The 25,632-nt window shown below is 38.5% G+C and overlaps 1 protein-coding gene across 1 annotated transcript in view; it reads left to right on the top strand.

The window, feature by feature from the left end:
* The window catches only part of MAGI1 (membrane associated guanylate kinase, WW and PDZ domain containing 1), a 915,229-nt gene that overhangs the window by 801,321 nt on the left and 88,276 nt on the right, over nucleotides 1–25,632 (top strand). The window contains exons 7-10 of the mRNA XM_042781953.1: nucleotides 6,990–7,025; nucleotides 15,227–15,284; nucleotides 18,652–18,770; nucleotides 20,782–20,874. Of these exons, the coding sequence (XP_042637887.1) occupies nucleotides 6,990–7,025; nucleotides 15,227–15,284; nucleotides 18,652–18,770; nucleotides 20,782–20,874 (306 nt within the window). The remainder of the gene's footprint in view (nucleotides 1–6,989; nucleotides 7,026–15,226; nucleotides 15,285–18,651; nucleotides 18,771–20,781; nucleotides 20,875–25,632) is intronic.

The following is a 25,632-nucleotide window of genomic DNA, read 5'->3' as shown; positions in this document are numbered from 1 at the left end:
GTCTACAAGCCCCATCCTCATTTAATCTTGAAAAAGAATTAACTGGCTGTAACAGTTACTATTGTAAAAGTTGATTTCAAGGCATTGAAGTTTCTAAATACTTCCCCAAAATAGGGCGTGGGAAGTGTACCTTTTCAGTACACTGAAATCTAACCCAAGTTCCACATAAATTTGTTTTTTTATAAAGATGAATTAAAGAGGAAGTGGTTCCTTTCCTGCTCATTATTCTAGTTTGGCATTTAAATTAGTAGTATAATTATTGAATACATATTTTACTGCAAGATAACAAAAGTTTATTAATTTGTTCTTTGGTGCAGAATTGTTGCATATATGAACTTGACATTTGTTTGAAAATGCAAGCCAGCATTTAATGCAAGTTCAATGCTGTTAAAACTTTGTGCTCCAAAATCCTTCCATTATATGTGGTTTGCAAGTTACACTAAATTAACATAGAACTGCATAGTCATATTTCTCTGAATGACTTCAAGTAGAAATACAAGTTCTGCTGCATTTGGAGGTATGACTGAGCAATTTGTTTTCTTTGGGTGGTTTGGTCCTGATCCTGAAGAAGGGATGGAACAGGTATGGTCAACTCTGTTATTTTGCATTCTTAGGGTAATGGACTGTCCTGATTATTCAGATATGCTGTATAATGTATCATATAAAGATAACTAATTTTTCAAGGATCAGACAACATATAAAGTACAGTCCACCATAAAACTTAATGGGCCCAAATGCAACTTTTCTTTTTTTTTTCTGATGCCTGGTGATTTTTTATGACAATTTAGGTACTCTTATTACCAGAGTCTTTTATGTCAGTAGTCATTATATTCATACTGAGAATGTATGAAAGTGCCTGTTCATATAATTTTATAGATGACAGAAGACTACAATAGACTTTACTGAGAAAAACTGTGAATGGAGTAAAAGTATTGAATCTAGTAATTTTTAGTTCTTAGAATTCTTGCCATTTTTGTTAATGTTGTACTTATGGAACAAGTGTGTAGTCATACCAAATGCATTTAGTTTAGTAATTATCCCTGTAACTTAAGAATTTATATATTCTGTTTCTAAGAGAAATCATATGTATGTGTGTCTCTATACATAAACAATATCAGCATATGACCAATTTGTACCTCTATGACAAGTACCAGTTTACATGCCTGTGTTTCCTATTACCAGTCAAATCAAGCTATTTTGTTATTTTTTATGTCATGATACCAAATACAATAACATTATTGGTCACTATATTGGTGTGTGTCTGTCTATGCTCTGTAGGTCATAACATCTGTACCCATATAGCCAGCACATCTAATTTTTATAAAGATTTCTTGTTTTCTGTATCCTGTCTGAATGAGCTCCATTCCTAAATGTGTCTTTAAATCAGATTTGTAGGTAAGTTGAAACAGGTGCATACAATTCTTATTTAGACTTAACTTTAGTGCAATTAAGGCACTCTGGTGGCATAGTGCCTAAGGCATTTGACTGCTAACCAGAAGGCTGGTGGTTCAAACCCACCAGCTACTCCTCAGAAGGAAGATGGAGCAATCTACTTTCATAGAGATACTGCCTCAGAATCCCAAGGAGGGGTTGCTATGAGTTGAATTGACTCAGCAGCAGTGAGTTTGGTTTTGGTTTAGTGCAATTCAGCATCCCTGCATAGTGGTTAAGTTGCTCTGGTGGTACAGTGCCTAAGGGATTTGACTGCTGAACAGAAAGTTGGCATTTCAGTGCACAGGTGCTAACCAAAAGATTGGCAGTTTGTACCCATCAGCCGCTCTGCCAGAGAAAGTCTTTCCATAAAGATTTAGAGCCTTAGAAACCCTATGGGGCAGTTCTGCTCTGCAATGTAGGATTGCTATGAGTCAGAGTAGATGAAATGCAGTGCCGTATCTAAAAAAAGTGAGGAGGCAGTTTAGGATTTTGGTCTTCAGTTTAGAACTCCTTTTGTCACCGTTATGTCTCTAGTTTGGTTAGAAGCCTTTAATCTTGCCTTCCATCTCTAGGCCAGTATTTTAACCTGCCTGGTTGGTAATACCAACTGGTTGTCTTAAACACATTTCAAAAACCAAACTAATAATTCTCTCCCCACCCCCACCCCCACCCCCACACAAGAACCAGGTAAGGGGAGGGAGATAACAGGCCCTACCCCAAGGGGCAGGAAGTGGGGGGAAAAGCCAGGGACAAGACAGAGCTGAGGGATCTAGGTAAGGGGAGGGCAGAGAGATATTGAAGAGCTAAGGGAGAAAAACTTGGCTGTCAGTCTGTCCTACTGTGGTGCCTTGCATGTTGCTGTGAGGCTTGAGACTGTGCCATTGGTGTTTCAAATGCCAGCAGGGTTGCATGTGGTGCACAGCTTTCAATGCAGCTTACAGACTGAGACAGACTAGGAAGAAGGAAGAGGCCATCCACTTCTCAAAGAATTGGCAGGGAAAAAATCTTATGAATAGCAGAGAAAAACTGTCTGATACATCACCAAGCAACTTTATGAATAGTCCGGAAATATTGTCTGATACAGCATAGGAAGATGAGCCTCTTAGGTTGGAAGGCACTCAAAATATGACTGGTGGCTATGCACATGGACTTCACCAGATAGGGCACACAGGAATCAGATTGACTACATCTGTGGCAAAAGGCAATGGAAAAGCACAGTATCTTCAGCCAGAATAAGGCCAGGAGCTGATTGTGGAACAGACCATCAGCTGCTCATATGCAGGTTCAACTTGAAGTTGAAGACAATTAAAAAGTGCACAAGAACCAAAATAAGACCTTAAATATGACCCCTCCTGAATTTAGAGACCATATAAAGAATAGTTTTGATGCATTGAACACCAGTGACTGAAAACCAGAATAATTATGGGATGACATCATGAACATCATCCATGAAGAAAGCAAGAGGTCATTAAAAAGATGAGAAAGGAAGAAAAGACCAAAATGGATGTCAGAAGAGACTCTAAAACTTGCCCTTGAGCAGAGAGTGGCTAAAACAAATACAAGAAATGACAAGATAAAAGAGCTGAACAGAAGATTTCAAAAGAGCAGCTCGAGCGGACAAAGCCAATTACTATAATGAAATATGCAAAGACCTGGAGTTAGAAAACCAAAAGGGAAGAACACGCTTGGCATTTCTCATGCTGAAAGAACTGAGGAAAAAATTAAGCCTTGAGTTAGAATATTGAAAGATTCTATGGGCAAAATATTGAATGATGCAGGAAGCATCAAAAGAAGATGGAAGGAATACACAGAATCACTGTACCAAAAAGACCTGGTTGATCATCCATTTCAGGAAGTGGCTTATGATCAGGAACCAATGGTATTGAAGGAAGAAAGTCAAAGCTGCACTGAAGGAAGTGGCGAAGAACAAGGCTCCAGGAATTGGCAGAATACCCATTGAGATGTTTCAACAAATGAATGCCCTGCTGGAGGCACTCACTTAGCTATGCCAGGAGATATGGAAGACAGCTACCTGGTCTACTGACTGGAATAGATCCATATTTGTACCCATGCCAAAGAAAGGTGATCCAACAGAATGTAGAAATTATCGAACAGTATCATTAATATCACATGCAAGTAAAATCTTAGTGAAGATAATTCAAAAATGGTGCAGCAGTATATTGACAGAGAACTTCCAGAAATGCAAGCTGGATTCAGAAGAGGTCATGGAACGAGGGTTATCATTATTGATGTCAGATGGATCTTGGCTTAAAGCAAAGAATACCAGAAAGATGTTTACTTGTGTTTTACTGACTACGCAAAACCATTTGATTTTGTGGATCATAACAAATTATGAATAACACTGAGAAGAATGGGAATTCCAGAACACTTAATTGTACTCATGAGGTACCTGTACATGGACCAAGAGGCTGTCGTTTGAACAGAAAAAGGGAATACTACATGGTTTAAACTCAAGAAGGGGGTGTGTCAGGGTTGTATCCTTTCACCATACTTATTCAATCTGTATGCTGAGCAAATAATCTGAGAAGCTGGACTATATGAAGAAGAACGTGGCATCAGGATTGGAGGAAGAATCACTAACAACCTGCAATACGCTGATATGACTTTGCTTGCTGAAAGTGAGGATGACTTGAAGCACTTACTAATGAAGATTGAAGAATACAGTCTGCAGTATGGATTACATCTCAATATAAAGAAAACAAAAATCCTCACAACTGGACCTATAGGCAGCATCGTGATAAATGGGGAAAAGATTGACGTTGTCAGAGACTTCACATTGTTTGGTTCTATAATCGGTGCCAATGGAAGCAGCAGTCAGGACATCAAACGATGTATAGCACTGGGAAAATTGGCTGCAAAGGACCTCTTTCAAGTGCTGAGGATCAAAGATGTCTCCTTGAGGACTAAGGTGCGCCTGACACAAGACATGGTATTTTCAGTTGCCCTATATCCATGTGAAAGCTAGACAATGAATAAGGAAGACTGAAGAAAAGTTGATGCTTTTGAGTTGTGGTGCTGGTGAAGAATGCTGAAAGTGCCATGGACTGCTAAAAGATCTAACAAATCTGTCCTGGAGGAAGTGCAGTTGGAATGCACCTTGGAAGCCAGAATGGCCAGACTTCGTCCCACCTGCTTTGGTCATGTTTTCAGAAGGGACCATTCTCTGGAGAAGGATGTCATGCTTGGTAAGGTGGAGGGTCGATGAGGGAGGGGAAGGCCCTCAATGAGATGTTTTGACACAATAGCTGCAAGAGCTCAAGTATAGCAGGGATCATGGAACTAGCGCAGGACCGGGCAGTGTTTCATTCTGCTGTGCATAGGGTCACTATGAGTTGGAGATGGGTCAATGGCACCTAAGAAGAACAACAACAGCCCCCCCCCAAGAAAAATCTGATTTTTTCCAAGTGTTCCCTGTCTCAGTTGAGAGTTAATTCCTGTAGACTTAAGAGTCCTCTTTGATCTGTCACCTTTTTTCAAACCCATTTATAACTGTCAACAGCTGAGATCACATTACCTCTTAAGCATTTCTAGAATCCATTCACTTTTTCCTCAGCCTCTTTACCATCCTAATCCAGATCACACTTCTCTCCCACCTGGACTCTTGCCCACTCTCTTTTTTTTTTTTTTTTCCTTCACACTGCAGCCAAGCAATCTTTTTGAAATGTAATTGTGATTATGTTATCACTGACCACCCCGATAAACCCACTGGCTGTCTGCTTATCTGAGACTAAATGCCAGGTTTGTAAGTTGCCTCTCCAAGCCCGATGTGATTTGGCCTCTCCCACCTTTCTTCCACTCACTCTCTGCTCTTCATCCCCACTGTTCCTCATTGAGTTCCTGCTTCATGACAGTTCGATATGTGGTTCCCTTTTCTTAGAATATTCTTATATTTCACAATTAGTTATTAAGTGGCTTCTCTGTGTCAGGTACGTTCTTGGCATTTCAAATGTATCAGAACAAATACAGCAGACAAAAAGCCCTATTCTTATAGTGCTTGCATTTTAATCATTTTTCTCCAAAAGACTTTTGGATGTGTTTTACATATCCTTCAGATCATGGCTCAGGGACTTTTCACACTACTTTGCCTTTAGATGTGGTAAGGTCACTTTGTTCTAGATCTCAATCTAGTGACTTTATCACAATTTTAACTTTAGGTTTATTTATGTGACTCTTGGACTTCCTTTCTCTTCCAAAAGAATAGAGAGATACCTGGTTTTGCACATTTTTATATCTCTGTCACCTACCACAGTGATGGTATATAATAAGCCTCAATAAATAATTAAGGAGTCTCTGGTGGCATGAGTGCCTAAGGCATTTTATTGCTAACCAGAAGGGTGGTGGTTCAAACCCACTAGCCACTCCTCAGAAGGAAGATAGGGCAATCCACTTCTGTAGTGCTGATAAATAAATCCCCCTCAAAATTATTAGATAATATCCAAATAAGCAGTTTTGTGAAAGATTTGTGCAAGTCGCATTTCCTTTTTAAGAACAGTGCCAGTGTCAACATTTATTATTTACAATTGTATACAATTGAAATCAAGTATTTACAGAATTTGTATGGTCATGTTTATCAAAGGCAATGACTCATTCATTCATTCATTCATTCAAGAAATACTTATCATATACCTGGCACTACAGAGGGCACTAGATTTACTTCAGTGGTGTTTGTGGAGCTTGCAGTGATAGTGACAATTGCCTGCTCTATAGTTGCAGAGATTTTTTGTATGAAATGATTTATTGTGTCCAGTCCTATGTTCTCTAATAATACAGTGCCATACTGAGGAGGAGGAGGTTGAGACTGGAAAGGATCTTGACTTGTTTTGCTCACTGTAATTACTGAGAACATTCTCATTCTAATATTTCTCAGGTGTATCACTTAAAAATCTTATATGCAAACATAGAATCAGTAGACTCTGCTTCCCACTACCCCTTCAGGGCAGCCTTCACTGGAATTCACTTGCGACCTTGATGAACATCATTATGACATCAGCTCATCTTTCTAGCTGCCTTTGAAAGACATTGAAATGTAGCTCATTTTACAATCTACATTCCCAATTTGACCTCACCTTCCATCCCATTTTTCAGGCAGCAGTATTACTTTTAAGTTAAGTTATACTTTAGTTGTGAGTGTAATTGCCTTGCTGATTAGAGGATATTGAAGGATTAAAAGGACCAATATTGAAAGGCCTAACAGCTTTGTTTATTGGAAATAACGTCTGTAATAAGTCCTTCTCACTTCAGAACATTGAAACCACAGAAGTATTTGTCATCTTTTACAACCAATCAAACCCTATTTTGACATGCAAGGAAATGAGCCATATAATTATTTTGCCAATACAAGCTCTTAATGTTTTGTGATTTACACTGAGGTCACAAGTTTACTAGTCAAGCCAATGAAATAAGCCACAGTGCAGGTAAGGACAAAATAAAGTGATATGTTTGCTGCTTTGTTTCTGAAGGGAATTTCTGTCTTGGTGCCAGTGTCTGAATGTCTCTCTCTTTTCTGTCTCCTTCCTGCTCTTCCTTTGGAGAAGAAGGGGTACACACCGAGGAGCTGGACAGTGAACTAGGTAAATGTCCCAGCCTTTGGCTGCTTCATGCCTTGCCCTGCATGGATTTGTCTCCAGTGAATTGCTTAATCCCTCTGTTTTTAGTTTACACTTCTCCAATTATGATTTTCATTTCAGTCTGTCCACAAAAGTCAATCTTACAGTCCAGACAGCAGGCATCACACAGATTTGTAAAAAAAAAAAAAAAAAAAAAAAATTGTATCCACAAAGAAGAAGTGAGAGAACTGAGATGAGAAGAAGTTAACAAATGTACGATAGGTAGTTTTATAAATTGAGGGCTGGCTAAGAACAGAAGAAACGCTTGTTGTGTTGCTTGAACTTTCACGGTACCCATCAAAACCTTATTTCTTTATTTGTTTAGTATCAGTGCTTATCTACATGGGTAATACCCCAAAAAAGCCAGGGTAAGCAAAATTCCACAAGACTAAGGATTGTTGTATGAATAGCAATCATAAAATAATTCTAATGATTAATGGAATAGTTAATAAGTCTTAGTATTATGTTTTTAAGTCACGTGCTCCATGTGTTGACTTTGCCGCTGTTGTGAATGGCTTGAGGATCATGCCATGTTTCGATGTGCCATTTTCCTTAGAGTGCATTAATGTAAATCAAGTGTTGACTGCTCTAGTATCATGGCTCAGAAATAATTTACGTAACCAGATAATGCCAAACTCTTTTATCTTGCCTGTTGGAATATATTGAATTGTCTTCCCTGCTCAGTTAGATGTTTTATGTTCAACTGAGAGCAATATTAAAATTCATTTGCATTCCATCTGATGCATCCACTTAGCACTAGTTGAGGAAGCACAAGCTTCGGCTGAATTGCAGATGAAAGCCTTGGCTAATTGAAAGTTGACTGTAGTGTTTATGTTAAATAGAAGATCATCAATATGAATAGAACTGTCCTAAGATTATTGAATCTGCCTAGCACTTTTGAGAGTACCTTAATAATTGGAAATACCAATGTATTTTAATTCAGATTATTGTTTTCATTTATTTTTATATAGTCTAGTCACACTTGACTAGAGTTAGGGTATGATAGAGTTTAGCTCTGTTTTTCTTAATGTTTGGAACATATCCTATTGTAATGGATGGATGTGCCAGCATGATGGTTGATAACTATTGAGTGATCTATTTTTAAAGATATTCAATAAAGTGTCCTCACGGCCATTACAGTAGGAATGCTTGAGGTTAACTATAAATAATAGCAAAATTTGAAGCTAATTTTATCAGAAGCAAATATGTCAATTCAGTGATTTTAGGTAAGGAATTAAAATAGACACAACTAGATTTACCAGACATGAAATGAGTGTCCTAATCATTTTGTTGAACCAGTTTATACAATTCTTGATACTTGGCTAATATGTGTGAGTGACCCTGTGCCTACTGTAGGTGCCCAGTGGAAATAACACAGCTCTGCTCAGGGACATAACCTTGTGGAAGTGTACATGTTGAAATTTTAGGGAAAGAAGCAATTATGTTGTTTTCTATGTGACTATTATACTGTGGGTACATTCCTATCCTGTTAAAGACTCTAAAAAACAAGTTGAAATGGGTACATCATATCCCTTCTCAGTCCCATAACCTCTATTCCAGTTATGGTTTGATGAGTGGTGGAGTTGTCTCTGAATCATATCAAGATGCTTGGCTTCATAGTCCAGCTGCCCCACTTTACTTACTATACTGGCTTAGGCAAATTATGTAACTCTTCTTAGCTTCCCATTCCTTATTTGTCAAGAGGAGTTAATGTGGTAACACCCATGGTGCTTGTGACAAGATTTAATGAGAGTATCTTAATATCCATCCTTGTGATCAGAACATGTAACTGTTATTACCAGTTTCCTTATTTATTAATTCCTTTTTGTTGGAATTTCAATGTTTTCTTGTGTCCCTTTTTTTCTCTAATACAGGACAGGGAAGGAAGTTATTCTATTACAGAAATAGCCTTCATGTGCCTTTATACATAAGATATTTTTGCTTACACTTGTGTACCATGTCAAGATTGGCTCCCACAGACACATACTGTTTTCTTTTTTTTAATTTTATTTTGATTTGGGTGAAGATTTACAGAGTAAATTCACTTTTCATACAGCAGTTCACATATACTTTGTCTCATGTCACTGACCAAAATTTACAATGCAACAGCTCCCCTCCCACTTCCTCCCCATAGTTACCTCTTCCCAGTGTCCATCCCTCCATACTCTTCTGCGCCCTGAGCTGTCTCCCTGTGCATAAGCAGCCCTTCCTTCTCCCATGATTGTTCTCTCCAGGGCGTGTGTCTACTTGAGGTAAATGTTTAACTCACATGCCTGTACTTTGTTTGGCTGGAAACCACAGTTGTGGGTTCAATTCCAGACCTGAAGGGCAGCTAGGGGCCATAGTCTCAGTGGTTGCACCAGGCTCTATTGGACCAGCAAACCTGGTCCCCACCTTCTTTTTTTTTTTTGCCTCCAAATGATTTTGAGTTTTGTTCCACATTGTTTTCCCTCTCTATGCAGGATCTCCTACATCCCTTCCATGGATAACAGTGGTAGCTGGGCACCATCTAGTTCTTCTGGTCTCATAGTTGTATAGGTTGCAGATCGGATGGTGTACCAGTCACTAGGACTGATTGTTTCCATTAATTTTGGTTTTCTTCTTCCTTCTTGACGAGGAGAGACCCATTGTTGCTTCTAGATGGCAGCTTGCTAGATTTTAAGATCCCAGTCGCTACTAGCCAAAGTAGTAGGTGGAACAATGTTTTGTATAGTATGTTATGCCAATTGAGCTTGATGTCCCCTGCGACTATGGTCCCAAGCCCGCAGGATCAACTACTCGGTCCCTCTGGGTAGCTGGCTGTGACCAAGCAATGACCATAACCTTGCCCCTTGTCAGCTCTACTATACACCTGGGAATTCTGATCATTCACATGAACTTATAGGCCCATTGTCTGCCAACCCTATATATGATCTTGGATACACTCCCCATTTAGACATACCTAATTGTTTAGCTTGTTCACCCATCTATCCGTCCATATACCCATGTTTGCTTTCACTGACAACTCAGTACTGTATATGCAAAAGGGTTCATATTTGTTGTCTGTACTACTCATGTAACTCTCTATGTCTTTCTCATCCTCAATGCTGCCATATTGGTCACTCACATTTGGTACATTGCCCTTCTCTTCACCCAAATCAATATTTATTTTTATCTATCTAATAGCGTTCCCTCCCCTCCCACCCCTGGTATCCAACAAAGAAAATGTCCTCCAATAGATAAACCTTTCCTTAACTTTTACAATAACGGACTAATACAATATTTGTCCTTTTGTGACTGACTTATTTCACTCAGCATAATGTCCTCCAAGTTCATCCACGTTATACGTTGTTTTGCAGATTCTACATTATTCTTTAGCGTTGCATAGTATTCCATTGTGTGTATGTACCATAGTTTGGTTATCCATTCCTCAGTTGTTGGACATCTAGGTTGGCTCTCACTTCTTTAGGGTATATACCTAGTAATGGGATGGCTGGGTCAAATGGTATTTGTATTTCCAACTTTTGAAGGAATCACCATACTGCTTTCCACAATGGTTGTACCATTTTACAGTCCCACCAGCAGTGTATGAGAGTCCCAATCTCTCCACAACCTCGCCAGCATTTGATATTTTCTGTCTTGTTGAACTTTGAACTTTGCTACTAGTGCTGGAGCAAGATGGTATCTCATTGTTGTTTTGATTTGCATCTCTGTAATAGCTAATGATCGTGAGCATTTCTTCATATGTTTGTTGGCCGCTTGAATATCCTCCTTGGTGAAGTGTCTATTCATGTCTTCTGCCCATTTTTTAATTGGATTGGTTGTCTTTTTGTTATTGAGGTGTTGGAGTGTTCTATAAATTCTAGAGATAAGTCCCTTGTCAGATATGTTATTACCAAATATTTTTTCCCAATCTGTAGGTTCTCTTTTGACTCTTGGAGAAGTCTTTGGAAGCACATAAAAATTTAAATTTTAGAAGGTCCCAATCATCTGGCTTCTCTTCTGCTATTTGTGCATTTTAGTTATACTTGATAGTCTATTTATACCATATATTAGGGCCCTTAAGTTTGACCCTAAATTTTCCTTGAGAAACTGTATAGTTCTAGGATTCACATTTAAGTCTTTGATCCATCTGGAGTTTGTTTTTGTGTGTGGTGTGAGGTACAGATCTTGTTTCATTTTTCTGCAAATGGATCTCCAGTTTTGCCAGCACCATTTATTAAACAAACATTCTCTTCCCCATTTAATGGATTTGTGGCCTTTGTCAAAGATCAGCTGACTATAGGTCGATGGATCTATATCTGGGTTCTCAATTCTATTCCATTGGTCTATGTATCTGTCATTGAACCAATACCAGGCAGTTTTGACTACTGTGGCTGTATAGTAGGTTTTGAGATCCGGCAATGTGAGACCTCCTACTTTGTTTTTCTTCTTCAGTAGTGCTTTGCTTATCCGAGGTCTCTTTCCTTTCCATATAAAGTTAGTGATAGTTTTTTCCATATCCCTAAAGAATGTTAATGGGATCTGGATTGGGATTGCACTGAATGTATAGACTGCTTTGGGTAGAACCACATACTGTTTTCTGTTGCATTCACTCCAGGTTCTATTGACAAACTTACTGCCCATTTTCTTAATAAGAGGGTCCTAATTTCAAACAATAGCAACTGTCAGGTTTTCTGTGAACAGTGCGATTCCAGATGTGACAATGAAACCCTCTCTGTAATCTGTCTCTGAGAGGCATGGTCGTTTGGCTTGAGTGTTGGACACAGATCACTTGATTACAGGGTTGTCATTTCAGAAGTCTGTTGTTTGAGCTGGGTCCATTACGCACTTTTGGTTTGCAGAATTTATTGCATCCTCTGGAGACATAGCCCAGAAGTGAGAAACGCTTGCAGAGCCTTCTTTGAGAATTATCGACTATATATATATATATATGGTGAAACTAATGAGGACAGGTAGACACAGGAAAAAAGTTCCCCTCCTAACCAAAACTAAGACACCATTGTGAAATTCAGCTCAGATTTTGCACATGCCTATGATCTGTGTGCTGACAGATCTCCTTTGAAAAGATCTGAGAACATTTGGCTGCTCACTTTTGCTTCTGTGGTGACAGAATAATACAACATGAGAGGCAGGAATAGTAAGCATGTAGGCCATATAAATCTGTCCTGTTCTTTTTGGTCTTTCTTAACAGTTGCCATCTTAAACACTTCCTGTATACGAGGTGCTGGGGCAAGTGTTTTAGTAGCATCTTCATTTCATCCACAGCTGACTTTTGCTAAATCTAGGAGGTAGATGTGGTTCAGAGACCCAGAGCCACAGAGCAATGAAGTGGTAGAGCTAAGGCTCAATCCCAGATCTTGGCAACCCCCAAAAGGGTTCTAGTTACCTGTAATGTCTATGACATTCTCCTTTATTGCCTAAACATAGGAGGATGGTTCTTCAGTCAACATGAGAGTTTTTTTAGTAAACAAAATTTTAATGTAATTCTTTTCTGTAGCCCTAGTGTACAGTGGTTAAACACTCAGCTGCTGAGGTCAGTGGTTTGAACCTACCAACCACTCCATAGGAGAAAGACCTGGCAGTTGGCTTCCTAAAAGATTTACATCCTTGGAAACCCTGTGGGGAAATTCTACTCTGTCTTACAGGGTTGCTGTGAGTTAGCTCTGGTGGTGTAGTGCCTAATGCATTTGACTGCTAACCAGAAGACTAGCAGTTCAAACCCACCAACCACTCCTCAGACAGAAGACTGGGCAATCTACTTCCATAGAAATACCACAGCAGAAAACCAAGGAGGGGTTGCTATGAGTTGGATTCAAGTTGATGGCAGGCAGTGAGTTTGGTTTTTTTCTTTTTTTGGTATAAGTTAGAATCAACTTGAAGGCAATGGGTTAATTATTTTCTGGGCTTAAATATTTTCTCCCATTTTCAGTTTTTTTAGAACCCAGTAGCAAATAGTAGGACAAACATCTTCCTTTTTTAAGTTGATGACCCATTTCTATTTTAAGCATTGGGATACTAATTCCTATTATTAAGATAATCACCACATTGGAAGTGAGAAACCTATCTTTTCAATTTAAAATGAGTTTTAACTTGAAAAACTGGAATATTTTGGGAATTTAGTAATCTGATTCAAAAGATAGAAGAATTTAAATTTACATATGTCTTCAGAAATATCAGTTGACCAGCTCCATTTTTCAGCTCCAGAAGTGTAGGTTGTAGACTACAAAACAGAAAAAAAAGATTAGAGGGTACTTCCTTTCTTGTCCCCTCCATGCTTTTACATCAAAGTACTTGCCACAGGTTGTTTAAATTTTCTGCTTGGAGAGTGATTTTTGAGTTAACTCTGTGTCCCCGATGCCTTACACACTCTTAGGCAAAGAGTAGGCACTCAATAAATGTTTTTCAAATTAATAATTGAGCAAAGTGAATTCACATTATTTTCCCTATTTCATCTAAAGACTGCTAAATATTTGCAATGCAGATTTTGAGGAGGTTTGGATTCCATTAAACATGAGGTGGTCCCTTCATGTTCACACACTCTTTTGTCCCATGCCAGAAGACACAGAGTGCTGTGCAGCAATTGGCATTTTTTAAAATCTTCAATTTTCAAACTCTTTGGAAATACTTCCCTGGTTCGTTTTCATTAAGTGGTAATGTCCAACCTTGTAATGGGAAACTGTTTCCCAGGCATTCGATTTGCTTCAGTCCCCAAGACTCAGCATATAAAAATGACAAGTTGCATCAGCATCTGCAAATTGAACCTGTCTTGCATTTCAGTAGCTTGTCTCCCAGAATTGAAAGACTTCTTTAAAACCTGCTGAACGTCATGCCAAGTTTTTTGTTTTTTTTTTAAATTAGAAGAAAAGAGGGAAAACCTGTCTTTTTGTTGGCAAACAAGTAACATGTAAAGCAAAAACCATGAAATTAATGTCTCTTGATGTGCAGCCAAATTTGAACACAACATAAACCTTCAGTAATTAGTCTGTGTGTGTTTGTGTGCCTCCATTTCAGTCTGGAACTGTTGATGGCATATGTAAGTCCTGTGTCCTGATGAAATTCTCACTATTTGGAAATAGTGACCAACAGGATAACTTGATTAAAAAAAAAAAAAACACCAAAAAACTAATATTTTAAAATAAGTGGTATTTCAAGTGGTTACAGTATTCTAGTCAAGATGGGGTTAATAGATACTTACAGGAATAATGATATCTTACAAGCTTGCCTTAACTGTGTATTTATAAGGGTAGGTTTGAAATTAAGTTGAGTAATTGCTGCTGTGCCAGAAAGAAGTGCTTCATGACATGGAACACATCCTGTTTGCTTCTTGCAGCAGCTACAATCAACCTGGTGCAATGGGCTTTTCCATTTTGTTATAACAGAGCTCACTGTTATTTGGCTAATGAATTTGCAACCTATAATATGAAACCCTATGGAATAAAGTCCAGCAGAACTTGGTTGACTTTTCAGAAAGACACATACATCCCCCAACACCGATCTTACTGCTCCATGTAAAAGAATCAGGTCTGCCCTCATGGGCAGGAAGCACTTGGAAGCAGGACCTGATCCCTGCTCTCCAAGGTAAAGTGCTGGGGAAGATGGGCTTGTCCAGACACAGTAATTGAGTGACAGATCCATGCAAATCAAAAACCTACTTCCATTTGGATATTTTTATTTCCATAGAACAAGGAAAAAATAGATGCAAATTTTACTTAGTCCTTGGAGAGCAAAACCACGTTATTGTATTGAAAATGAAAGGAAACATTAATTTTCATCCATTTATTGCTTGTTTCATAAGGTAGTCAAGAAACGAAATGAGAAATCATAAATATTTAAAACAGGAAGTAGGTATTCAAGGCAAATTTTAACTATATTTCTATTAAAACCTAATTTAATAGTTGACTTAGAATGAAGGCATCTGGAGCTACATTTTATTAAGTCTTAGTTTCTTGTGTAAAATATCAGTAGATAAAGAGTTGCTCTTCATGTAGGAAAACACTATTTTGCCAAATAAAAATTATGCACACTTTTTTTTTGTTAGTACATATATATTTTTTTAAAATTTGGATTTAAAACTTTTTTTTTTTTTAACAAGTCTTTCTCTTTATGCCTAACTTGTTTATCGAAAATCCACAGGCCCTTCAACAATATGTACATGTTCTTCTAAATATTATCCTCTTTTTCAGAACTGCCTGCTGGTTGGGAAAAGATTGAAGACCCTGTCTATGGTATCTACTATGTAGAGTGAGTACCTGTTAACACTCCACACTTTAGTCTATACCTTCTCTGTAATTATGTACATTTATGCTTCACAGAGGTTATCATCACTCTAAGATACCAACACTGAATAATTATAATGAGAATAATAATGTAATACTAGTTTTACCGGGGCATTGGTGGTTCAGTGGTAGAACTCTTGCCTTCCGTGTGAGAGACCTGGGTGTGACCCCAGGTCAGTGTACATCATGCACCGTCAAACCACCTGCCAGTGGAGGCTTGTGTTCTGCTCCAACTCTGAACAGGTTTCAGCAGCGCTTCAATCTGCAGGACCAGGCAGCATTTCAGTCCATTGTGTGTGGGTCACTGTGAGTCAGGAGATGACTCACCGGCAGCTAACGACAACATTGTTCGTTTGATAATGAAAAAAAATGTGTATATTTTAATGAATGAGAACGTATTCAGGAAATGTGATGAAAGTAAATTCATGAGGGAAAGATCGATGTCTATTTTGTTTACCACTGTTTTACCAAGGCCCAGCATTGTCCTGACTTATGGCAGATTCTTAAAAAATATTAGTTGAATGAAAAACTGAGAAAACTCAGCGTTTATTAGACAAGGTGAATAGAGTGAATTTCTCTTCAAGAGGAAGACCTGTTTTGCCTACTTGTGCCCTGCCCTAAACGGGTCAGACAAATCTCAGTAATTTATGAAATATTATCAAGATTAAGAAGGAAGTTGTGAACCATCCCAAGTGGCAAGAGCTTTTATGCCTCCTTATATCTCCCTTGTCTAAAGACCATGCATGTAACTCCTTTTTTCCATTTTGAAAGTCTCACTGTCACTCTCGCCTCTTTACTGTGTACCTTATTCTGGCATTGGACATGCACTTCATCTTTTCAAAAGAACTGAAAGCATTGGTGGTTCAGTGCTGAAATTCTCACGTGGGAATTCCACGTGGGAGACCTAGGTTCACTTCTCCATCAGTGTACCTCACATGCAGCTAATACCCCTCCATCAGTGAAGGCTTTCATGTTGCTGTGATGCAACAGGTTTCAGCAGACAATCCAGGCTGAGGCAGACTAGGACTAATGGCCTGGCAATCTACTTCTGCAAACCATTCCAACTGTAACCCTGTGGATCACACTGTTTCCTTCCCGTTGTGCACGAGGTTGCCTTAAGTTGACAAATAGCCCAACAGCAGCTAACTGCAACCACAATCTATTGATAGGGTGATACTAGAAGAAAATTTCTAAAATCCAAGAGCTAAAACATTGAAAAATACACTTTATATCATATCCTCTGAAAAAGATGAGAAATAACTAATAAAATGTCCTTTGAAAGAAACAGATGCCATATAAATGTTCGATAGTCACAATAATCATACCAGCCACAATGAAGATGACTAGTATGCTTTCTCTCCTTCATGCTGCTGGCAATGAAAAGTCATTTGTTTAATACCTTGGTGGTGTGAACATACGATATGAAAATTACAGACCATAAAATATTCAGTATTTTATTGTAAAAAATTATGAGTTCAATATAGCAGGCATCCTTGGCTGATACTAACATTGCTTCCTCTTTACCTATCAAGGAGTGATTTGGGCATCAGAGATGCAGATTCAGTCATTTCTCTTGAGTGTCATAAAACAAATTTCCATTGTGTGCCCACAGAGCATCCTTTTTGAAGATGTGCAGAGGGGTTTTGGCCTATTGAGGGCTTATTTTGAGTTCTCCCTCAACTAGTTTGTGCATTGGGAGAGAAAAGAAACAAGGGTAACAGCTTTGATGGATGAAGAGACATGGTTTGAAGGGAAAGTCATTATCTTACTATATCCTTCTCCTTCCTATGTCTTTTCAAGTCTTCTTGCCTTTTGATGTTAGACTGTTTCCTAGAATGAAATTATCTACACGAATTAGGAAATAAAAGAGTAGACCCGTAATAAGCAGTAAGGGAATTCAATTTGTCCACCTTCTGTTACAGTCCTGCCTTAATCCTTTCATGTGGCTTTAAAAATACTTAAAGTTGTAAATAATCACATGATAAATATCTTCCCAAATGCCTAACAAAGTATAATGTTGACTTGATTTTAATTAATACAAACATGAGTATGTGTATGTTGGTGTGTATATATATTTGTGTAATGTCTGTGTATACAGTGAAACCCGTGAGAGCTGGAACTCATCAGAACTGCCTTGTTTTTGGGGTCTTGCAGTTTCTCCACCTTTGACAGGATACCGTCTTGCTACTTTTCTGTCACTCTCTATTAGTAGAATACATTTGAATTTCTTTATCGAATAGCTTTCCACTTTACAGAGGTTCTAGCTGTCACAGTTATACACACACACATGCACACACAAAGGTTGTGGCAAAAAAATGTGTAGTATATAATATGTATGCAAACATGAGGACTACCTTCGTTTTCTGGGTCTCTCAAGTTTTTCGCCTTCAACAGAATGCTGACTACTTTTATATCACTGTCTATTACAAATCCTGCCTCATAAAAACCTAATTAGTTTTTCTTCTCTGATAGGTTCCTTACACAGGTTCTGGCTTTCACAAGTTTTAATGTATGTGTGTGTATCTATATGTATATGATTTATTTTATTTTTTTTTTTTATTGCTCTGGGCTTACTAGTTTTGCAGACATCCAAAAATGTATCTAGGTCTTTGTCACTTAGAACACATCTGCTTAGGTAGGCTTTACTTGGAGTCTTTTTGCCTAAGGCCTATATTTTTAATCCAGCTTTGTGTCTATTGATCAAAGTAGCTGATGGAGGTTAGTGGAGTCTTTCTTTAATTTCTTTGTTTGGGTGAATACTTATGTCTCTGTAAAACCTATTGTAGAAAAGTTACACATGAAATTTTATGTTACAGACAGTGTCACATCTCTACTTTAATCTCATTTTTCAACAGTTCTTTAATCCACTTCTTATTGAATTTAAAACTTCCTGTGTCAGGTGAAACCTTGAACGTTTGGGGAGACTGGGTGTTTAAAATCCTGGTGTGGTAAAGCCGACACACCTGAGCTTGCATGCTTCTTGTACTGCTCACTAGCTGTGATATATTTGATGAGTTATTACCTGACTGCTCAGAAATTTGCTTCCCTTATCCATAACATAGGAATAAAAATAGGACCTGCCTCATGGCATTTACTGAGGATTTTAAGATATGCATGCAAAACAGATAGCACAGTGCCTGGTACAGAACCAGGAGTATATGGAAGCTATTAATTTTTATTTCCTCTCCCTGACTGCCCATTTTTGACACAAGATGGTAAACATCTCAGACCACCTGCTTTGTTCATTTCTAATCACGGAATTTGGCTTGGCTAGCGTTTTGCTTGTGGGATGAAATGTTTCCTAACTGAATACTGTTTGCCATCTTCCCCAGCCACATCAACAGGAAGACGCAATATGAGAACCCAGTTCTGGAAGCCAAACGGAAGAAGCAGCTTGAGCAGCAGCAGCAGCAACAACAACAACAACAACAGCAACAGCAACAACCAGAAGGTTGGCTTCCCCTGCGAGGCTTTATCGTGAGCTACAGGCAGGAGTGCTCAGGGTGAAGCCTGGCTGCCAACACCCCCGTGTGGTCAGAATGGGTTTTGATGATGGGCAGGCTAAGGAGCCCTGAACAGTAAACTGAGGGAGGCCAATTCAGAGGCATCTCCGTTTCCACTTTGATTTAGGAAGTGGAGATTTTAAATGCCGTCTCTGTCGTTAGACTGTTAAACGACCTGAAGAGGAAAGAATCTTCCATCAGCAACATTTACACAACTTGTATCTCAGTCCCAACCACTTTTATTAGCACTTCTGCTCTAAGTAAAGTTACTGGCATACAACAAATTTTAATTTGGGGAACATTACATGTAAGAGTCAGGAAAAGCTGGTCAGTTTGAGTGCTTTTTCAAACTTACAAATTAATTCATCCACTTCATTAAAAATATGAACAATTCAGAATTGGAGAACATTACATTCTTCCCTGTGTGCCTCATCCCATTCTCAGTGATCAAGTGCAGAAATTTCTTGGGGGTATACACATAGGTATATTTTAATGAAAATAAGATTGTACTATATATGTTGTTTTGCAACCTGTTTTTCTAACTTAAAAATATATTTCTAGCACATCTTTCCATGTTGGTTAATATGGATTTACCTTATAATTTGTAATGCTTGCAAGATGTTCTATTTTATGAATGTCTCAGTTGTATTTACTCATTTATTAATAGATGCTTATATTCTTTCCAGTTTTTCATTGTGGTGTTTTAAAATAGGTTTAGTAGTCTTCACCCTCAATATCAATAGGTTTAATATGTGAATATCAATTGAGACAGCTGTCCTTATTATAGTACTAAACCAAAACCAAACTCACTGCTGTCGAGTCGATTCCGACTCATAGCGACCTCTCCTTGGGTTTCCGAGGTGATATCTCTATGGAAGTAGATTGCCCAGCCTTCCTTCTGAGGAGTGGCTGGTGGATTTGAACAGCCAGCCTTCTGGTTAGCAGTCAAAACCTTAGTCACTATGCTACCAGAGCTCCTAAAACTTTATTTATGGACTGTGAAATTTGAATTTTATGTAATTTGCATGTGTCATAAATGGTTATTCTCTTTATTTTTTTTAAACCTTTAAAAAATGTAAAATCCATTCTTAATTCGCAGGTGATATGAAAATCGTTGGACAGATTTGGCCCAAGGGCCAATCATTTACCAAAGTTGTACTATAGACTATATATTTGTGTGTGTAGGGAAGGTCTGGTGCCATAGCGCTTATGGCATTAGGCAGGATCACCCACTACAGTGTATTTCTGGGCCTCTAGGATGAATAAGGGGAGCTCTGGTGGCATAGCACTTAAGGGATTTGACTGCTAACCAGAAGGCTGGCAGTTCAAACCCACCAGCCACTCCTGGAGGAAAGATTGGGCAATCTACTTCCGTAGAGACACTGCCTTGGAAAACCCAAGGAACAGTCGCTGTGAGTCGCAGTCGACTCGACAGCAGCAAGTTTGTTTGGTTTGTTTTAAGATACATAAGACTACAGTTAGGACCCAAGAGTATTGGTATACGTCCTATTTGAATTTCACTTGAGATGTTAGAAAATGGCATGTTAGGGAACTGCTGAAATCAGGCTTCTGCCTGAACCAAGAAGGCTGCAGCAGTCCAGCTTATCACTCTATTGCATCAGAGAAATTGCTCTCTTCTAGGGATGGCGTTAGTGGGCTTTCTATCTTTCCCATCATTTCTTACTTAGTTCCCCACTGGACTTTGCAGCTACAGAGAACTGGAGTTTTAATTGATTCTATCACATTTCTTTCCCTGGAGGTCTTGGACCAAAGAGATAGAGAGATCAAGATAAAGGTCTTGATATCCTTAACATAGAAGGGGATGAGGTAGCAACTTTCTTTTAATCTAAGCTATCTGTTTAGATTTTATTGGTTTGGGTTTATTATTAGGAAGGTGAGTCTTCAGAAAATAAACCACCCATTTGAAGCAAAAACATGAGTCTCTTCTCTTTCTCATAGAATGGACAGAAGATCACTCATCCCTTGTGCCTCCTGTTCTTCCAAACCACCCCCCAAGCAATCCGGAGCCAGCCAGAGAAGCTCCACTTCAGGGTAAAGTGTTTTTGTTATTGCATCATGGTATTAGCTTCAAAAATCTAATTTTTTAAAAGGTTCTTTAAAAAGTGGAACCTTGTAACTCCCAAGTCATTCCTCCAATACTGAAATATGTAAATAATGAAAATAAGCCTAAATATATTATTAACCAGACTTGTCAAGGAAAATTAGAAACTTTTCTGAATAAATTTTCTAACTGTCTGTAACTCTCTAAAAATAGTGACTACTTGTTCAGAACCATATACACCTCAGCACTTTTGCCCTGTTGGATGGGATAATTCATTGTTGTGGGGGGCTGGCCTGTGCATATTACTGGGTTTAACAACAGCCTTGGCCTCCACCCATTAGGTGCCATTAGCAACTGCTCCCCATTCCCAGGTCCCACATGAGTTGTGGCAAACAAAAATATCTTTAGACATTGAGGGGTAGAGTCAATTGTAAACCACTGATTTAGAGACTATAAATATATTTAGTATTATATTAAATAAGACACATTTAAAAGCCAGAATTAGACACAGTACTAGGTGTCCACCATCACCATTACTACTTAAAATTGCAGTAGAAGTTGTGGTTAGTGTAATAAAGGTGACCCAGAAGAAGATAAACTCTCCTTCTTTGCAAATAGTATTAGCAGACGTCAAGACATAAGAGATATGCCATTTTTTATTTTACTTTAAGATACGCCGCCTGCTGATGATTTGAAACATTTACTCTCTACCATGTTAAAGAAGTGACTGTCTAGTCCTTTCCTTTTAGAGAACATAATTAGGAGTGATTTTGATTCTCTTAAGTGGGTTTTTACATTTGTTGAGATGATTATGATTTTTATATAATTTATTTATATGTAATGTATCGTAGAAAAATATTTCCTAATAATGAATTTAGGAGCTCTGGTGGTGTAGTGCCTAAGGCGTGTGACTGCTAACCAGAAGGCTGGCAGTTCAAACCCACCAGCCACTCCTCACAAGGAATGTTGGGTGATCAACTTCCGTAGTGATACCGCCTCAGAAACCAAAGGAGGGGTCACTATGAGTCGGGTCCAACTTCAGGGCAGTGATTTTGGTTTTGGTTTTTAATACTGAATTTGAATTGTGTTCTTGGGATAAAATACCTTTGGTTCCAGTGGATTATAAAAACGTATTGCTACTTTTCTCTGTCTTAAAAAAGTCAGGTATTTCAGGATTCTCTCTGGTCATCATCATTTTGCTTTTGATGAAGATTTCCCTGTGAATGTAAATGGTTTATTATTGTTTTTAAGTTCCCCTCCCCTCCCCCTCTTCTGGACACAGATCTGGCATTTATGAGCTTTAAGATATTTCAGTGCGTCTCATTGATTTTCATTCACAAACAGTATTAGCCCCCTAGAGAGACTGGTTTCTGAAAATTAGAAGCTCCAGAATCTTGCTACTTTCAGGCCTCATTACTCTTAAGTGATAAGAAAGGTTTTTGTTTTATTTTATTTTCATCTTGATGTTTTTTCTTTTCAGTAAGAAAAGTACAAGAGCATCCTGTTTGATAGATTTGGGGGATCTTTGTGATAGAGAATTATTGAAAAGTCTATGAAATTGAACTTCCTCACTATACTGTTGAAGAGACAAAATTGTGTTAGATATAAAAAAGACAAGTAAAATAACTGTGTTGTCTATTTTTTATTCCTTTATTATAATTTTCTAAAGAAAAAAAAGTTATCCCTGGTAGCTGATATTGTCATGAGATTAGTTTGAGTACCAATTTATGTAAAAAAAATTTCTTCTGGTTTGGGTGTACTTTTTTAGGATGCTAAATGGCTTAAATAAAGATGGAATGTAGTAGATACTTACGTATTAGTTACTGTCAACGTGATGTGGCCACCTGCAGATTTTTTAAAATATGAAATTCCCTCTGCAGCTTCTTCTCATCTTACTTCCCCCTCAGTTGTGGTTAGCTAGCTATTGTTGTTGTTATGTGCCGTCGAGTCGGACTGGACTCATAGTGACCCCTCCTTGGGTTTCCGAGGCAGTATCACTACAGAAGTAGATCACCCAACCTTCCTTCTGAGGAGTGACTGGTGAGTTTGAACTGCCAGCCTTCTGGTTAACAGTTAAGTGCCTTAGGCACTATGCTACCAGAGCTCCTAGCTAGCCATACAAGCCTTTTTTTTCTAGTTCCTTGAGCCAGCAACACTGTGGACCACTTCAGAGCCTTTGCATATGTATCTGGCTGTGTCTTTTCCCCTCACTCTATACTTTGCTAACTTCTACTTGTCTCAGAGGAGACCTGGTGGTCCAGTAATGATGCAACACTTAAGTACTGGGCTGCTAACCAAAAGGTTGCCAATTTGAACCCACCCAGTGGCTCCAAGGGAGAAAGACCTTATGGTCTGCTCCCATAAAGATTATAGCCTAGAAAATGTTATGGGGCAGTTCTACTCTGTCACATGGGGTAGCTATGAATCGAAATTGACTCAACAGCCCCTAACAATACAGCTTAAAGATCAGAGTGGATTTTCCTTGTCCCACTTCATTTTTGCTAGATTTCTCCTATTATATTCACTCCTTTGCTTTTCACTTATAGACTTTAACACACTTTAGAATTACTGTTCATTTATGTGTTCAGTTATATAATGATAGTTCCCTCATTAGACTTTAAATCCCATGGAGTCAGGAGATTGTTTGTTTGTTTGTTTTCGAATTGTGGGATAACTCAAACCAGACATCATCCCTTGATTTGGGCTAAAATTCTTGTTCATTGAAACAGTATACGAGCTCTGGTAGCATAGTCCATAAAGCACTTGACTGCTAACCAGAAGGCTGGCGGTTCAAACCCACCAGCCACTCCTCGGAATGAAGATGGGGCAATCTACTTCTATAGTGATACTGCCTTGGACACCCAAGGCGGGGTCACTATGAGTTGGGTCTAACTCAACGGCACATAACAACAACAACAACATATATACACGCATACATACGTACATACATGCATGCATGCATGCATGATAGCCAGCCCTAAGCTTCCTTAAAGAATTGTCTTAGATAATAAATAAATTAAAGCTTTAAAAGTTTAGGTTCTAGGTGCCCTAAGCTTAGTGCAGCAAGGGAGTAAAGGGTTTAGAGGGTATTTATCTGTATGAGGAACTTCATCTAAGAGATTTATTTTTCTTTTATCGGTCTGTTTGTTTTTCTTTAGTTCAGACTCACTGAACTTTCCTTGGATCTACTCACTTACAACCCTTCTAGTGTGTTATGTCCATCTTGAGGCTCATTTTTCAAATATAGTTATGGTCTTTGGATATAGTCTATACCAAAGCAGCTAGTTAAAGTTCCTTTGACTCTCAGCTGCCATTGTGAAAACATCAGCTTGTCTGCTGCCTTGCTGTGGTTACAACTCCTGGTTACCTGCCTGCTGGTAACCAAGAGTAATTAAGGGTCATAAGTTAGCTTCCTGATGAGGATGAAGCTATATAGATAACTTGATTACATGATCTCATATGAATTTTACTAAATTCACAGCTTAACACACTCTCCCCTGATCAGGAGTACACTCTCAGCAAGTGATGGTTTAAAGAGATGTGCTTGTTTGAGTATAATCACAAACGTTCTAGCTTCAAGCTTATTCTAGCCTCAAGCTTATACTTACAGAGTTTTTCACAGCCTCTTCTTCCCCACAACTCCACCATCATCAAAAATATAATAATAATTCAGTTTTTGAGTTATGTGCCAGATACTTCCCTAAGGATTTTGCTTATATTATTTGCCACGATTATTCCTTATAGCTGTCACATGAAGTAGGTGTCATCATTACATCCATTTTATACATGGACTCTCAGGCAGAGAAACGTTTAGTGACTTGACAAAGGCCACACAGAAAGTTAGTAGTAGAGAACAGATTCAAATTCCAATCAGTTGTCATCATTGCTGTTGTTGTTGTTATGTGCCATGGAGTCGGACCCGATTCATAGCCACCCCTCCTTGGGTTTCTGAGGCAGTATCACTATGGAAGTAGAGTGCCCTATCTTCCTTCTGAGGACGGTTGTCATTAAAAATAGTTAAATTTCTGGCTAAACCTTTTTATGTACCCCCCCCCCCTTTTTTTTTTTGAGATACCACATGGCAGTCTGTGCCATTCAAACCCTAGGGCCAAGAATGGTCCTGGCCTTGCAGGGAAACAAAAACCTGAGGGCTTGTTCAAATGCAGGGTTTTGAGCCAAAACCCAGAAGACACTCATTCAGTAAATCTAGAGTAGACCCAAGAGATGAGTACCTTTTAATAAGCTACCCACATCATTCTCATATACTACCAGGTCTTAAAGTTGATGACTAGTCTACAGAGAAGTTTAGGATCTCTTTTTTTAAAAACATTACATGTACCACAAGGCTGCAGCAGAGAGCTTCAAATTCTACTGCTTAGGGGGAGAAAAACATTTCCAAAAACTACATTAACTAATGACCCACCCATATATAAAAGTACTAAAATGTGCATAAATGTGAAACCTTGTGATCTTCCTTCTCTGGTTAAGTGTTAGAAAAGGAAATCAGTGGCGTAATTTCAAAGCTCTGCTCATGTCTCCATTAAGTTGAAAATATTCTAAGTACAAAATATGCTAATAGGCTTTTTAAAAAACCACCTCATTCAGATAAACTGCCAGGCACATTTTCACATTCTGTAACTTTGCCTATAATAAGGGTGAAAAGTTCAAACACCCAAACACGTCTTTTCAGCCTTCCTGGAAACATGTTAAATTTTATTTTTGTACGCTTGTTCACTGACTCATTCATT

Source organism: Orycteropus afer, unplaced genomic scaffold (genome assembly GCF_000298275.1).
Source record: "Orycteropus afer afer isolate SDZICR_OR568_19922 unplaced genomic scaffold, OryAfe1.0 scaffold00201, whole genome shotgun sequence".
Classification (NCBI taxonomy): Eukaryota; Metazoa; Chordata; class Mammalia; order Tubulidentata; family Orycteropodidae; genus Orycteropus; species Orycteropus afer.
This window is presented reverse-complemented; position numbering and strand designations above follow the sequence as displayed.